General features: G+C 37.8%; 1 protein-coding gene across 1 annotated transcript in view; it reads left to right on the top strand.

Annotated features, from left to right (window-relative positions):
• The window catches only part of LOC126253100 (E3 ubiquitin-protein ligase TRIM37-like), a gene marked incomplete at its 5' end in the record, with an annotated part of 178,035 nt that extends 160,819 nt beyond the window's left edge, over positions 1-17,216 (top strand). The window contains one exon of the mRNA XM_049954248.1: positions 17,067-17,216. Coding sequence (XP_049810205.1) covers positions 17,067-17,216 — 150 coding nt within the window. The remainder of the gene's footprint in view (positions 1-17,066) is intronic.
• Between the last annotated feature and the right edge of the window lie 410 nt (positions 17,217-17,626).

The following is a 17,626-nucleotide window of genomic DNA, read 5'->3' as shown; positions in this document are numbered from 1 at the left end:
ATGCACATCTGATATGGCATGCATGGAAGATGTGCTGCCTCTTAGCTTAACATGGAAATGTAGACTTTGTACCGGATTTTCCACTACTGGTAGGTTTTTCATAGGTCTTACTGTTCACCCACTAAGAGAAAGTTATGTCATTTGATGCCTAGCTAGGACATTGGGGCCTATTTTATTTATATTACTTTAAGATGGAAATGAGTAAAATGTATTGCAAATATAAAATTTAATAAGAGGTGTTTGGAACGTATGGTTATCCCAAAGTTTGTTATATGCCTACTTTGTTTTTCCCCAGATTACAAAACTGTATTGACACACAGTTTAGTGAGCAGGAGCTATGGTTTCCTTTGAACAGTAACATTCAATTTACAAAGAAAAATGTGGAGTGTCTCATAGCTGACACTATAGTGATATTAGAGCTCTGTAAGGGTGTACCGGTTCAAAAAAACAAGATTGTTTTAATGCTTAATAAAGCTATAGTGTCACATTATCAAGGTAGCATGGCAGGCAAAAAAGTAGGGAATCATAATACCATTAAAAGCATCAATAAAAAAATTAATCAATAATGAAGCTCTTGCAGAATAAGCAGATAAAGATAAAATGACCATTATTTTATCAGAAGCTGAATATTAACAAATAGTTGAAGATTTTACTGGTGGTAATATATTGAGTGGCCTAAGTTTGATCCTACTAACAAATTCCTATCAGAAATCAAAACTGTGTTTAAAAGTGTTAATCTAGCATTGAACCAAGAACAAAAAATGGAATTGTTGCCTATGATCCCATGCTTATGTAGATGCTGAAGATTGACAAACAATGTGACCCAATTAGGCCTGTTATTAATTTGATAGGCAGCCCAGGCCATGAACCACTTAATCTTAATGGTGTCCTTACCCAGCATTGCAGTTATCCTCACCATTCCATGTTTAAAAATCAAACTGAGGTTATAGTACATCACCAAGCAGCTGGGATTCCCAAGGTACCTCATTAGTTCCCTTTGATGTTGAAAGTATATTCACTAATATTCCCATAAATGAGGTCATGGGTTTGGTTGACAGTAATTTGTGTACATTTAGTAATTTGGAAATACATTAATGAGATTATGAAATTGTTTGCTGTTCTACTGAAATACAGTTATTTTAAGTTTAGTATATGGCAACAGAATGTAGGCTTAGCTATGAGTTCTTCTGTTGTCACTTCATTAGCAAATATATGTCACACTTAGAAGGAAGATTATTTGCTGGGAGTCCCCAGTTTAGAGACAAAATGGCGGTATATAGAAGAATATCGATGACACAGTTGTCATTTATGATGGGGACAAAGACAAGTTTGCCAAAATCCACAAGACATTGAATAGCCAAGCATCCAGCATTAATTTTACTATGTAGTTTTTTCAGATTGGTGCTTTACACTATCTGAATCTGTTACTTACTTTTCATGAATATGGTATTGTCTTCAGCATCTATTGTAAATCAGCCACATAGATGCACAACTCCTCCGCTGACCCTAGAGCTCACAAAATGGCAGTCTTCAGATCTATGATTCACAGGTTGCATGACATCCTACTTAACAAATAAGACACTAATAAGGAATGGGTCCATATAAAGTTTCTAGGATATATGAATGATTACACAGTTAAGGAAGTCAAGGATCTTCATAGGCAAAGAGTAGGAACAAAGTACGCTTGTTGTGCAAGGTCAGGTTAGAAGAAAAAGTCTGCTAGGATTCCTTACTATGGGAATATTTCAAATGAAATGGGTAGCTGGCTGAGGGACATAAATATTATTCTTGCATTATTTCTACAGGATAACAATGGACTGTAGCTGATACGGCATGAATATACGTCTCCTTGAGCATTTAACAAAGCAGGTATTGATTGTATTAATGCCCATAATGTGATTGTAAGTATAGGGGGCAGACTGCCAGAAGCTTTTACAGCAGGTTTAAAGAACACTGCAGTGTTACGTAAACCCAAATCTGCATTATCTTTGCATCTTGCACTTAACGATCACAGGCTGGTAATGTCAAGGATAATCTTCCTATATTACATGTATATCCTGGAAGCTTAACTCTGAACATGCTAGAAGAGAGAGAGAGATTTTCTAAGGTAGAATCAGTAGTCTTGACTTTGCCCTGAATGAACAGAAGAACGTAAACATAAAAATATTTTGAGTGATTTTTTTGCAGTGCATGCAATAACCAATTTTTTTTACCAAGTTTGCTCTTGTTGGCACTGTTCCATACTCCTGCCATGGTCCCTTTTCCTAGTGCTCTTTATCTGTTTTCATGTTTGTTGGCCATTTAATGGGTGGTTGCGTGGGTGCCAGTTTGGTTATTCATCACAGTTTTTTTATGTTTTTTGGGTTTTAGATTATGTCATTAGTACTTTTTGTGGCACCATCTTGGCAGTTTCCTTACTGGCATTTATTATTTTATGTATTTTAACTATTTCTCTAGTGGTTTATGCAGCATTATATGTATTTTTGTCAGTGTTTACATTTTTACACTTCTAGCTTGCCTTTTTATTGTGCTGTATTGTGGCAGTTATTTATTTGACTTCCTTATGCATCTTGCATACTGTACTGATTTGAAATTAGATGTGATCTGTGTAAGTTTTTATATTTGTTGATTTTATTGATTTTACCTCAGGTGTTTTCTTAATACTTTTTTCTACTCACTTATAAACTAGGTCCACTATGGTTTTTTGGGGGCAGTCATCTGTCATATATGTGCCAGTACCTTCAGCTGCTGATTACTATTTTTGTCACTTTGAACTTTATCTTAGTTTATCTGTTGCTCAGTTGGAGTACATCTTACATCATGTTCACTTTAGAGCAGCTTGTAGTCACATTACTTGATCCCTGTTCCATTGATAGATGGGATGCATTACCATTTTCTCTGAGTAATTGGTATGTGGCAGACCTTGTGGTCAGATCATTTTTCAGACCTTTAGCTGCTTATTTATGGATACTTTGAATAGTGTTTTCATTTGTTACAGTTATGTCAGTTTGCGTGCTGCCTGTCATGACAGTGATACACAAACTTGGCATCAGTTGACCTTCTGTAAGTGTAGTTATTTATGGCTCAGTTTTTGTCTTACTTTGTAGCTCCTGGCCTTTTGTATAGTCTCTAATCTGTCGCTGTTTGGGTTTATTTGACTCTAGGCCCTCGACGGTACTTGCAATGTACAGTTGACATACATTAGGCGCCTTTGAAAGGTGACTTTCGTGTGGTCACTTTTCCATATTCCCTCTGATGAGCCAGGCACTGCCTTTTACTGTAACTTGGGCATCTACACCTTGTACTGATTTTAGGTATGTTCATTGTCGTCTATATATTTTTTGACTTTGCCTGCTTTTATAATACTGGTAGCTTTTTCATGGGTCATACTGTTGAGATGTGCGGTTTCCTTTTCAATTTTCAGTTCCACCTGAAGATGATGCTGAGCTGCCAAGACTGGGTTGTGTAAGACTTCAGTAATTAAAATATTGTAGAACTGTAGCAGAAGTTTCAATTATGAGCAATTTACATAATGGTTGTGGATGTTCCACTAACAGAAATTCATGTACTGTCTGAAAAAGTAACAACATGTGTAGTATAGCATAAGACTTTTCTTTTTAGTCTGCCTGCAAGGAGTGGCTATAAAACAATGGTACTGCTGCTGTAAAACATTTTATTTAGAAAAAATTATATATTTAGTTATTGTCATCCTCAATATACTTCCCTCTTCTATCCATACAATGCTCCATGCAAATTATCCATTGACGGAAACTGTGCCGTAAGTCATTCTCTGTGATTTCCTTGATGATGCATGCCATATTTTCTTTCACTGCTTCAACAGACTGGAATCTTGTTCCTTTTAATGCAGATTTGACCTTGGGGAATAGATAAAAGTCACATGGTACTAGGTCAGCCAAATAAGGTGCGTGAAGTAACACTTGGGTGCTGTACATTGTTAGAAATCTCTTAACAGACACTGTGATATGATCCGGTGCATTGTCTTGATACAGAACCCATGACTTGTTCTTCCACAGTTGTAGTAGGTATTTTTTTCTTATTTTCTCATGGAATTGAACAAGAATGTCAAGGCAGTAATGTGATTAATAGTTTGACCTTTAGGAACACAATGAAGCAACGCAATACTGTGATCATTTTCAGTAGCGTTCAAAATGTCAGTACAAACATATGCAACTCCCCCTGAGCTCACTAGAGCCACAATCTTATTCCATGCACTTGCTATCTCTCCTTCCCAGACATCACCTATCCTTCCCTTCAACCCTCCCTCCCCTTCCATGCTTCCTTTCTCTTCTCACACTCTACACCCATACAACCACTGACTCTAATAAAGGTGTAGTTCCAGTACAAAGCAGTCATTCTATACCAATTAGCACTGAAGAACATTTTCCAAGAGCTTATCAGTATTTTCAGTCTTGTTTATATGCCCATCAATTGTTTTTGGCCTTCAGTTTCATTGACTGGAGTAGAATTATCCTTCAGTGATGAGTCCTGCTTCAAACTGGGTCCCACTGACCAGCAGAGATGTGTCTGGAAACACCACAGACAGCTGTAAAATACCAACCTGAATGTCACCCACCATACAACTGGACAACCAGGAGGATGGGCTTGGGTACCATTTCTTTTCATAGCAGGATCCATTTTGTTGCCATCTGTGGCACCCTTACAGCACGGCAGTAAATCAATGATATTTTGTGCCTCATTTTGTTGCTCTCCATGGCAAGCCATCGTGTGGTTACATTTCAGCAAGATAATGCCTACCCACACACAGTGAGAGTTTCTAGTGCTTGTTTTTGTGCTTGCCTAACCCTATTTTGGCCAGAAAGATCACTGGATCTCTCTGCAATTGAGTGTTTGGAGCATTATGGGCAAATCCCTCCAAGCATCTCAGTATTTTGGCAAACTAACATGTCAGTTGGACAGAATTTGGCATGGTATCCCCTCAGTAGGTCATCCGGCAACTCTATCGATCAGCACCAAGATGAATAACTGCTTACGTAAAAGACTGAAGTGGACCAGTGCATTAGTGACATGCTCAGTCTCTGAAGTTGTTTCTCCTAAATCAGTCACCCAATTTTTATGAAATTGGAATCATTTGTTTGTCTGTACATGTACATCACACATACCAATTTTTGTACAATTCAAATAATTCCTTCATGGTGCATTACTTCAGGACACAGAACGTCTTTTTATTCCTCTTTGCATTAGGTCCTGATATTTTTTAAAAAGCTAATCTTTTCATTGTTTTGTCATCCCTGTTGGAATTATTGCACCAGAAAACCCAGTGCATACACTTACTTCATGAAAGATGTGGTGCACAATTTAATTTCGATCAATGTCCAATTTGCAGTGTACATTACCTCTGTAGCTAACAATGAACTCAGAGCGGATATATTTAGTTATGTGGGGTGCTTTGTTAGCAATACAATTCTTCAAGAAATTGAGTCAGTCATATATATTTACAGCAACTTCATCTCCTTCATTTCTAGCAGCAACAGCAGAGTTAACATGTGTTGTAGTTGTAGGCTTTTATTGCTTCAGTAATGTCAGCTGGCATTTCAGGGTTGTAAGCAACAAATTGCTAATATCAATAGGCATTTAAAACTCTCAAATAAAAAGGTAGCACTTGTCGTGGTTGGCATTATTGTATTCACAAACCATTCTTCTTTTATACAAAGCTACCTTTAAAATCTAGAAGATATTGTTTTGAAGCATTGCATATGCAGGTGCAAGATTTAGAAAATGGGCCTTCCTTATAATAAGTAAATTATTACAATATACAAAAAAATGAAAATAGATATTTTAGACATTGTTGAATGTTTTTGCTTGCACTGAAAATTTTGCTTCTCTGACAAAAAGTCCCTTTTCACTTTCCATCTCACATATATGGTATATAAATACAGCATATGTTTAGTGTATAAATGGGAAATATTGTTACCTAAAATCTTGACAATGTCATATTCACTTTACTTCGGATTTTTACAAAATACTCTACTAAACCTCCAGACACACAGAGGCTACAATTATTTTAAAATATGTATGTTATACAAACATATATATTTAAAATCTGTACTACTATTAGAATGAAAAGTGTTCCTATCATAGCACAGAAAAGACAAATATGTCCTCGGCAGAGTAATGGAAGTAAAAAAAGGGAACTAGCTTTAGGAATATAAAAAATAGGAACTAGTTTTCCGACACATCTGGCAGCTTCAAAAACATTAAAATCAAAACATCTTGACTTACATGTGCTTTTTTACTCATTAATATTAGCACTCATGTCATGCAGTATAATGCATTGTGTCATGTGAAGTAACATAATACATTATGTCTTCCCCCAGGAAAAATCCACCCCCAGAACATCCTCTCACAACAACTTTTTTAGCTCTTTCATGCAAGCTCTTGAGCCATTTGATATCATGTATTTTTTACTACAGCTGGCAATTCTTCTGGATTTAGGGCACAGAATCAAGGACTTTAGCCTATAAATTGTAAGCCTCAGGTGTGCCAACACCTTCCAGCTAAGAGACCTCAATGAACTGAGGAAATTGAGTTAACTCGTAAAAAAGTGCGAAAATGTCAAGATGTCTTGATTTAAATGTCTTTAAAGCTACCAGATAAGCCGAAAAGCTAGTTCTCTTCTTTTACATCCGTAACTCTGCCCACAACATACTTGCCTTTTTTGTGCTATTATAGCAGCATTTTTCATTCTGGCTCCCAGCTTTTACTCTACCATAATGATGTAGGCTTTTGTTGGCTCAGGCAATGACTGTTCCAGGACAGGTTTGTTTATTGCCATTCAAACCATGTTGCTTATATTGTGACAATGCATAACACTTGCACAAAACAACAGCAAGGCCATTAAGTACATGTATATGAATTCCTTCTTACAAAATTTGAATTGATTTGCACAAGTTTGAAACATATAAGAAACATGTCTAAAAAAAACCTCATAAAACCATTTTTATGTAAGATCCAAATGACACTAGATTTTTGAGAGTCACTATTCAATTTTATTGTAAGAACTCTTTATTTATTTTTTAAATTTTTTATTTACTTATATTTCATTTAAGAATGAGTTTACATGCTGCCTTTAGGTTGAGTTTAAACCATTGTATCTCAACAATGGATAAAGATTATTGGATTTAAAAAAAAGATTCATTTTGAGTTTATCCATTTACCTAACTTTGTGCAAATAAAATCTGAATGCACATACAAATGGTGTCATTATCTGGGTATTAATATTAGCCTAATTAACATCTCTTGCAAAATGAATTAATCAATTTGCACATTTTGCCTGGGTGCCAGCACCGGTTCGTCATTAAAACCTTGCTAAATATACTGAAACAATTCATTTACATGGCCAAGTTTGCGAACACACAATTGTGCAATGGTGCTTGACCTGGGGGTAAGCTGGTTCAAATCATGGTTGTGGGAAAAATTTTCCTCACCAATATATGGCCAGCAAGGGGAGGAGATGTGGTGACATGTAGTTCTTGATCAACAGACTTTGAACCATTGTCCTGGTTTAAATACCAAACCTCTCCACGGTGTCTCACAAAGTGAGGGCATGTGACACTCAAGTTGGTTTGTGTGCCCATCCTCCACAGCAGGTACAGAAATATTTGTTTTGTAAATAAAATACAAGATGGTGCACAATGATGTATTCACAAACCATTCTTCTTTTATACAAAAGACAGGAAATAAACATAGAATACCCAACAGGCAATTCTATACAAACATACACCCCAAATGTGACAAAAAACAGAGACATATACCAGAAAGCGGGTATATATCAACTACAGTGTAACACTTGTCAAGGTAGATATGTAGGGCAAACAGGTAGAACATTTGATGTCAGATACAAAGAGCACATCAGAACCAGGAAATATGGGACAAACCACTCCACATTTGCAGAACACCTAAGAGAACATGACCACAAACCAACCACTAGAGAAGAAGATATTAAAATAATTAGAATCAACAATAAAAAACACCTGCAAACCCTGCAAGAAAATTACCACATACACAAAACCAAAGCAGAAAGGAAAACCCTGTTGAATGATCAAGTACACATGCCAAACAATTCATTGTTTACACTAATAGATAAAGTAATAGAATAACACTCCCAAAGAGGATTAATATAATATTACCACCCAACTTCTTTACTCTCACTTATCCATGAACCCCTCCACAGAACATTGAAACAAAAAGTCAAATCATCTGTCACTTCGTTACATTGGCAAAAAGTGGGTAAACACCCCAAATAGGTGGAAACACGTTATGAAGTGCTTGTTAAAAGCACAGTGTCTGAGGAAGTAGTTATATCGAGTGACAAAATAATAACAGTACACCACAAAAAAGGAGGAGGAACATGGTGAAAAGTGTGAAAAACGTCGCAACACAAAAGTGCGCTAATATGTCGGTAATAAAGTGGTAGTGCGACCTCTAGACCAGATGAGACGAAATGCAGATCACAGCAAATCTTAAGTAATTATTTTTTTTACATAAAAAATCATGATGTGAACTGTTTGATAATCATTATAGATCCAGTGGGATCTTGCCCACTCATCACTAATAGGGTGCTCACGGGATGCAGCATTCTCAGAATACTATACAACAATTCAAACAAATAACATTAGTAGTTTTATTTCTAGAAAGCAAAGTGACAGTATTTAATTTTGGATATTTACAAGTAGTAGTCGAAATCAGGTGCGACATGTAATATAATTTAGTGCCCTTGAGATGTGAAATGTTCAGGCAAGTTGACACACATCACTGATAACTAACGTCCATGATCCGGTGACGATTTGAGTGGCTGAGGTTAGCAGGAGAGGCATTTATATTCCCTTCTTCCAGGTGTTGCTCTTGGCGTGGCGCAATTCCATGCATCATTGGCCGCCGTTTTCTCACTGCCTCCTCTGCTCTTGCATTCTGCATCTTCTTTCCAGCAGAACATTCCTCCTCCCCCAAAGTGAAGTACCATCGTTGTGTATGGAGTGTGACCATGCCAGAGGTGCAGGAGCGAGGACGCTCTTATGGACTGGAAGCTGTGGCTGCACGGGACATCCATTGCAGCCGTACCCCACCATTCGGTATGCGCTCTGGCGGAAACATACACCGGATAAGACCAGAAGGGTACGTGTCCACCTCCTGCTGCCAGATGAAGACAGTGACTGCTGCGGTGTGGGCGGGTCCAGCTCCATCAGTAGGACGAGAGGAGGCAGAGGGAGCGAAGGTTCCGTCACCATAGAGTCGTCCTGTGGTGTCGTGATGACACCCTCTGGCAGCTGCTGCAGCCACACTGTCCTCTGGACCCCTGAATGTAGGGGAAGAGAGACTGAAAGATCATTGTGTACATGACAGATGTGAAGTTGATTTTGATGGCGGTGCTGCAAGCCATCTGGACTTAAAAGAAGATACATGCAAGCGCCAAGTCGACAGACGATCTTGCCTTGCACCTACTGTCTGCTGCTGCTAAAAACTCTGTAAAAGACAATATCATGCGGTGCGAAGCAATACCTGTAGCCTTCCTTGGGCGCCGGGTGCTGAGGAGGGCGGAGCAGGTGCAGCAGTGTGTGATAGCAGTGGCCGTGAAGCAATTCCACTAGTGATGGTCCATCTCGTGGTTGTGAACAATACAAGGCGAGAAACAGTTGCAATGCTTGATCCCTGGTGTGTGAGGAGTGAAGTTTGGCCACCTGCAACTTGAATGTTCTGACAAACCGTCCCACTTCACCGTTTGACTGTGGATGGAATGGTGCACTAATTTGATGCTGTATGCCACTGCATTCACAGAATGTTTGAAATGCATGGGACGTGAACTGAGGGCCGTTGTCTGATAATATTACTTCAGGTAAACCTTCTAGGCAAAAGATCAGATGACAACACCTGAATTGTCCTAAGGGACATTATCGGTTTCATTGCCACAGCAAAAGGAAACTCACTACATGAGTCAACCACAATTAGCCAGCGAGTGTTCCAAAAGGGTCCCGCAAAGTCTGTGTGCACACGTTGCCATGGCGATTGTGACTTAGGCTTAGCAGAGAACTTTTGTGGTGGAGCAGACTGATTTTCTGCACATACGTGACACTGTGACATCATCAATTCTATTTGGGTGTACTTACCCTGCCAAGTACAGTATCGACGCACTTACTGTTTCGTACGAACAATCCCCCAGTGTCCTTGGTGAAGTAACTGCAACTCTTCTTTTTGTAAAGCTTTAGTCATCAACACACGTGACTATCCATGTCAGTTTGAGCAAGAATTACACCTTTCTGTTCAGCGAGGCTGTGCCAATGTGCAAAGTACCAGCGCACATGAATATAGCACCACAAAAGTTGCTGTTCACGTATGCGAGCAATACATGGCAGGAAAAGTAGATGTTCCGAGAACTGGAATGTCGTGTCCCCTATAAGCCATCAGTTACCTGCTAGTTTTAGACAGGCATGGGGGACCTAACAGTTTATATTTGTGACGATTTAGCAATGTGACAGAGGCACCCATGTCCAACTGAAATTTCACGTTTCCCACAAATAAGTAAATGAACAAAAAGTTTATTTGACTGACAAATCATTGACGAAACTGCACACTTACTAGTGGCAGACTTAGAATACACTGCATTAATAACATGGGCCTTGTGACTAGATTTCTGTGAGCATGCTGAATTCTTATTTTTGTTCCATTGCAAACATATGGGTTGCACATGTCCTTTCCGTCCACAAGCGTAACACTGAGCTTGTCGGGAGGGGCAGTCTTGGTTTTTGTGCTGTGTATAACAGTGAGGGGAAGAATTAATTATCTTTGCCTGTTTAGCGAACTGCCTTTGTGATATGCCAGGTTGTTTACTCGGAGTGGTTACCGCACGCCACCAGTGTGGAATGGGGTGATCACAAAACTAAGGGACTCAACCCGGGGAGGGGGGGGGGTGGGGTGGGGGGGGGGATAGGACTGGTGGGCATGATGGAAGACACAAATGCAAAAAATATATAAGGCAAGCACTGTAAAGAATGACAAAATCAAAGAAATGTTGTTCTGCAACACCCACCTGAAAACACTGATTCGCAAAGAATGACAAGATACTGTTAAAGCAAAGCGCATGGCCATCGGCATGTAGTACATTTGAAGACTTGTCACCAGTTTGGGGGGTGGTGGGGGGGGTCTTGCCCACTCGTCGCTAATATGGTGCCCACAGGAAGCAGCATTCTTGGAATACTATACAATAATTCAAACAAATAATATTAGTAGTTTTATTTCTACTTAACTTTGGACATTTACAGGTACTAGTCGCAAACAAGGGACAACATGTAGTATAATTTAGAGTCCTTGATATGTGAAATGTTCAGGAAAGTTGATACACGTCACTGATAACTAACATCCGCGATCTGGTGCCGATCTGAGAGGCCGAGGCTACCAGGAGTGGCATTTATATTCCCTTCTTCCAGGTGTCACTCTTGGCATGGCACGGTCCAATTCTGCACACCATTGGCTGCCATTTTCTCACTGCCTTATCTGCTCTTGCATTCTGCATCTTTGTTCCAGCACTTGCAGTTACGCCAGTACAGATCTCACTGATAATGCGTCTGAGAGGCTCTGAGCACTATGGGACTTAACATCTATGGTCATTAGTCTAATGCGTCTGAGAAAAATAACTTAAGTGACAGCAGAAAAAGTGGTATTATTTACAAAAAAGAAATAATGCATGTGACACTGTCGATGGTGATCTGTCTTTCAGATGAGGATGTTAAGCTTGGCAGCCCCCTTGGTGGTTTTCACGAGACACACACGTACATACATGTAGTATTACAAATTTTGTAATGGAGCTTGTTGTAAATAGAGAAAAAAAAGGAAGAAGAATATACTGCAACATAGCTACAGTAAGACAGATTTTCAGATGGCTATCTATACAAATGACCACTTGTCCGGCCTAAATCAAAAACTTTTTACCCATGATCTTAGCTCAAATTGGAACCAGGTCAGACATAGCCTGAATATTTTTTAATAAATATGTATGTAGTAATGTATAAGGAGGAAACACTGTTAGCAAAAATCTCTCAAACTTGTTGACCAATTTACTTCCAATTTTTAGATGATATTCAAACAAACATTTGAACATAAGCTATATATTTTTAATACATATAATATATAAATAATACATAATAGGGAAAAGTTGTTAGCAAAAATATTGAAAAGTTCTTGGCTGATTTACTTCAAATTTAATGCAATATTCTAATGTATCTTTTTAAATATACACTAGTGGGAAACAAAGTTGCAACACCAACAAGGAGATGTGTGACACAAACAAAAGTTGTTAGGCATGTTTCTATGTCTAAAAGATGATATCTATTCAAATTTTGTGCCAGTCACATAAGTGAGGCAGTAGTAATGCAACAATGATGATGCCAATTAGATTTGGTTCAAATACATGCTTTAACTGTCATGAGCATTTGTTATGTTTGAGATTGGATGTGGTGAGTTGATGTAAATCAACAATTCCTTTAAGGTGACAAAGATACCATTATCAGCACCTTCCAGAGTTTGAACGAGGTTGTGTAATAAGGCTATGAGAAGCTGGATGTTCCTTCTGTGATATTATAGAAAGATGTAGCAGGAACATAGCCACTATACATGATTGCTGGTAGTGGTGGTTGCGAGAATATACAGTAGGAATGTAGCCACTGAACATCATTGCTGGCTGTGGTGGTCACGAAAATATACAGTCACAAGAAGACCGTGTTTGGATGGCCACATGGCACTACCAAGAGGGAAGACATATTAGGCATATGTCTCTGGTGCAACATACTACACCTGCAGCAGCAATCTGAACAGCGGTTAGCATAACAGTGACACAACAAACTGTTCCAAACCAGTTACTTTGAGGACAGCTTGGAAACAGACATCCTGTTGCATGAATTCTGAAGACCCCAAACCACCTGCATTTGCAGCTTTAGTGGTGTCAAGCAAGGGCTCACTGGAGGGTGGGGTGGAGGTCTAAAGTGTTTTCTGATGGAATATGTATCTGCCTCAGTGCCAGGGATGACTGTGTGTTGGTTAGGAGACCAGTTGAGAGCCTGCATGGACCTGCCTGTTTGTTAGACACACTAGACCTACACCTGGAGTTATCATCTGGAGTGTAATTTCGTATGGTAGCAGGAGCATTATTTTGGTTGTCCCATGCACCCTGACTGCAAAATTGTATGTCAGTCTAGTTTTTCGACTTGGTGTACTGTCATTCATGAACAGCATTTCAGGGGGCATTTTCCAACATGATAATGCTTGCCCACATGCTGCTGTTGTAACCCAACATGCTCTACAGAGAGTCAACATGTTGCCTAGGCCTGCTCGATCACTACATCTCTCTCTACAATTGAACACGTATGGGATATTATCAGATGACAACTCCTGTATCATCCGCAAATAGCATTAATCATCTCTATACTACCTGGCCAAGTGCAACAGTCGTGGAGCACCATACTACAAACTGACATCCAGAGCCTGTTTGCAACTCATGCACATTTTCAAGCTTGCATTCAATATTCTAGTGGTTACACCTGTTATTAATGTACCAGCATTTAACATTTGTAATGGCTTATCTCACACTTAGGTTAACCCGTGGCCTTGCAATGTTAATCACTCAAATGTATTACCTAGACAAATGTAGTCATGAAACTTCATTCTGTAATGATAAAAGACAAATTGATGATTAATGTAGTTACCAAAAAACAAGTTCTTGTCCAGTTTACTTAAAATTTTTACACGACTCTCTAATAAATGTTCAGACATACATAAATTAGGTATTTTTTCATATATATGGTATATAACATAATATATATGATATATTTTCATGACTGGTATTTGGCTGGCAGGGGGAGCACAGCTGAAAGCGTAAAGTTCCTGATCGACAGCTTTTGCACCAATGTCCAACCCTGAATAAGCAGTAAAGGAAACCAAAGAAAAATTTTGAGTAGAAATTTAAGTTCAGGGAAAAGAAATAAAAACTTTGAGGTTTGCCAATGATACTGCAGTTCTGTCTGAGACAGCAGAGGACTTGGAAGAGCAGTTGAACGGTATGCACAGTGTCTTGAAAGGAGGATATAAGATGAACAACAACAAAAGCAAAATGAGGATAATGGAATGTAGTCAGATTAAATCAGGTGATGCTGAGGGAATCAGATTAGGAAACAAAACACTTGAAGTAGTACATATATTCATTTTGTTATTTGGGCAGCAAAATAACTGATGATGGCAGTAGTAAAGAGGGTATAAAATGTAGATTGGCAATGCAAGAAAGTGTTTGTTAACATCAAAAATAGATCAAGTGTTGAGAAATCTTTTCTGAAGGTATTTGCCTGGAGTGTAGCCATGTATGGAAGTGAAACATGAACAATAAACAATTTAGACAAAAAGAGAATAGAAGCTTTCAAATGTGGTGCTACAGAAGAATGTTGAAGATTAGACGCATCAATCATGTAACAAATGAGGAGGTACTAAACAGAATTGGGGAGACAAGAAGTTTGTGGCACAACTTAACAAAAAGAAGGAATTTGTTGATAGGACACATTCTGACACATAAAGAGGTCATCAATTTAGTACTGGAGGGAAATATAGGGGGTAGAAATCAGAGAGGGAGACCAAGAGATGAATACAGTAAGAAGATTCAGAAGGATGTTGATTGCATCAGTTATTTGCAAGATGAAGAGGCTCTCACAGAATAAAGTAGCATTGTATATATGTCGATGTATAAAAGGCAGTGTCCTGCCTGACTGACTGACTCATCACCCAGCCCAAACCGCTGAAGTTAGAAACTTGAAACCTGGGGTAAGTGTGGAGCTTATACTGTAAGCATCGTTTAAGAAGGGATTTTTAAAAATTCCAACCCAATGGAGCAAAATAGGAGATGAAGGCATTTTTTAAAAAAATGCTGCTATCAAGGCAATTTTGAAGCTAGACCTACAAAAATTGGTATTTGGTTTTTTGGTCAAAAATAAAGAAATGTGTGTTTCAGCACTTTTAGAAATTTAACCCTATGGGGGTGAAATAGTGGGTGAAAGCTTTTCATGAAAATATATTGTTATTATACTAAAGTATTTTTAAAGCTACATCTATGAACATTGGTATTTGACTTCTTGGTTGCAAATAAAAAGATACATGTTTCAGTGTTTTTAGAAATTGAGCCCGTAAGGGGGTGAAATAGGGGATGACATTTTTTATGAAAATATTTTATTAAGAAAGCACTTTTAAACTAAATCTATGAAAATTTAAATTGGCTTCTCAATTAGAAATTTTAAAAAATGTGTTTCACATTTTTTGGAAATTCAACCTCTATGGGGGTGAAACGGAGGATGAAAGTTTTTATGCAAATATTTCATTGTATAAGTATTTTTGAAGCAAAGTCTATGAAAATTTGTATTCTTTGTTAGAAATAAAACATGCACATGCCACTGTTTTTGGAAGTTAAACTCCTAAGCAGTAAAATAGAGGATGAAGTATTTTATGAAAATATTTCACTGTGAAAGTATTTTTAAAGCTAAATCTTTGAAAATTGTTGTTTGGCTTCTCAGTTAGAGATGAAAAAATATATTTCACTCTTTTTGGAAATTCATCCCATAAGGGGGTGAAATAGGGTCAAACTGATTGACTGACTCATTATCGCCCAGCCCAAACTGCTAAGGGAGAGAAACTTGAAGTTTCAGCATGTTTGTAAATTCATCCACTAAGGCGGTAAATTAATTGAGGAAAGGTTTTCTGAAAATAAAGAACTACTAAAGGATTTTTAATGCTACATCTGTGACATTTGGTATTTGACGTTTCAGTTAGAAATAAAACAGTATGTGTTTCAGTGTTTCTGGAAATTCAACCCCCAAGGGAGTGCAACAGAGGATGAACATCTTTTTAAAAAATATTTCATTACATAAAAAAAATTTAAAAGCTAAATTTATGAAAATTCGTATTTCATTTTTCAGTTAGATATAAAGAAATATTGGTTATGGGACGAAAGTTGATATGGAAATGTCTCCACAATAGCGCGTAAAGTATGATTAACAAAACCTTTGGACTTCAGCTTCCAGAAATGACCATGCTTCTACATCCTTAATAAGTTTGAAAATCTTAGAATGTGTTGCCATTTGTGAACAACATAAAAATATTCGATTAAGTAAAAACAAAAAATATATGTGGACCATACAGTCTACGTGAGTGGAGAGAGAGAGAGAGAGAGAGAGTGTGTGTGTGTGTGTGTGTGTGTGTGTGTCAGTTTGTAGTATCACACACACACACACACACACAACAACTACTACTACTACTACTACAGAGTCTGTATCATCCGAAACTTTGTAATTCTACCCATTTGCAGATTACAACTATGTGAAATATTGTAATTGAAGTTACTATCCTCACAGATCCAGCAGCAGGAGAGACATTGTATACCAATGATTCTAGATATTTTACCCATCTATTGTAAGTGACTTCAATTCCCTATCAAATTCAAGTTTTCATTGGCTATAACAATAAACAAGGCTCAAAGGTCAGAGAGGGGTGGGGGGTGGACATATAGAGAGGGAAGAAGGTAATGAGCAGAGCAAGGAGGAAGTAAGAAGTGGACAGAGGTAGGAGGATGAAAGAAAGGGTGGGGAGGAGGTGATGGACACAGAGGGGGAGGGAGGGAAGAAGATCGGGATGTATATTCAATTACCTAGCATTGCCAGGTTAGTTAGTATTATGTAATTTTGCTTTTATAGCCATCTGTTCTATTCGTTAATATTTGAAGCAAACTATTAACTTATTTGTATCTCACACACTACATTATGTCTGTGGCACTTAGTTCGTGTCTGACATATGAAAACCAGTAGCTAACATTATGTACAAAATACAGTTGTTGAAAATGATGCAGTCAGCACAGGGTGATGACTCATTAACCAATGACTCAGAGAGCAAAATAACTGTGTCTTTCTCTTCTTTTTTTTTAAGTGTTTATGTGTAAATGGAATACAAATTTGCAGCTATGTAGTAATCACATACAAATAATTTTAATTAATTACTTGCCTTCCTTTCAGAGATTGAGAATTGAAATTTCAAGGAACAACATATCAGCTACAAGAGGTCATGATGATGCAGAAACTACAATACACAGCAAATCTATCATAACATCAAACTCTGATGGTGATAATGAACATTCAGTTGACAATGAGACAGAAAATGTGTAAGTTTTATAATTTATTTTCATTTGTTTTACATATATTTTAAATCAGTTAGCCCATACTTAATGATATTAACAATTAGCTAGTATTCCATAATTCCAGCCACCAAGATTTCTGATAATGGTATAGTACATCCTGGAAAATCACTATTGTCTTTCTTTGACATTTCATTACAAATCGACGTTCTTTAATTGTTGATAGGATATGTGACAGACAGCTCACTTCACTAAATTTCTCCATATTTCTCTCTAGTAGTACATGCATAGATAGCATGCTGCAGAAATAGATAATACTGTGCAGTCCAAGACAATTCTCATCCAGTTAAGTTTTAATTAATCCCCCTCACAATAATATATGACTATTTTGCCCTTAAATCAGATCAGTGTCCTAACATTCATCTGTTGCACGATTGTAAA

This window comes from Schistocerca nitens, chromosome 1, assembly GCF_023898315.1.
Source record: "Schistocerca nitens isolate TAMUIC-IGC-003100 chromosome 1, iqSchNite1.1, whole genome shotgun sequence".
Taxonomy (NCBI): Eukaryota; Metazoa; Arthropoda; class Insecta; order Orthoptera; family Acrididae; genus Schistocerca; species Schistocerca nitens.
Note: the sequence above shows the minus strand (reverse complement) of the source record. Positions and strands in the feature narration are given on the sequence as shown.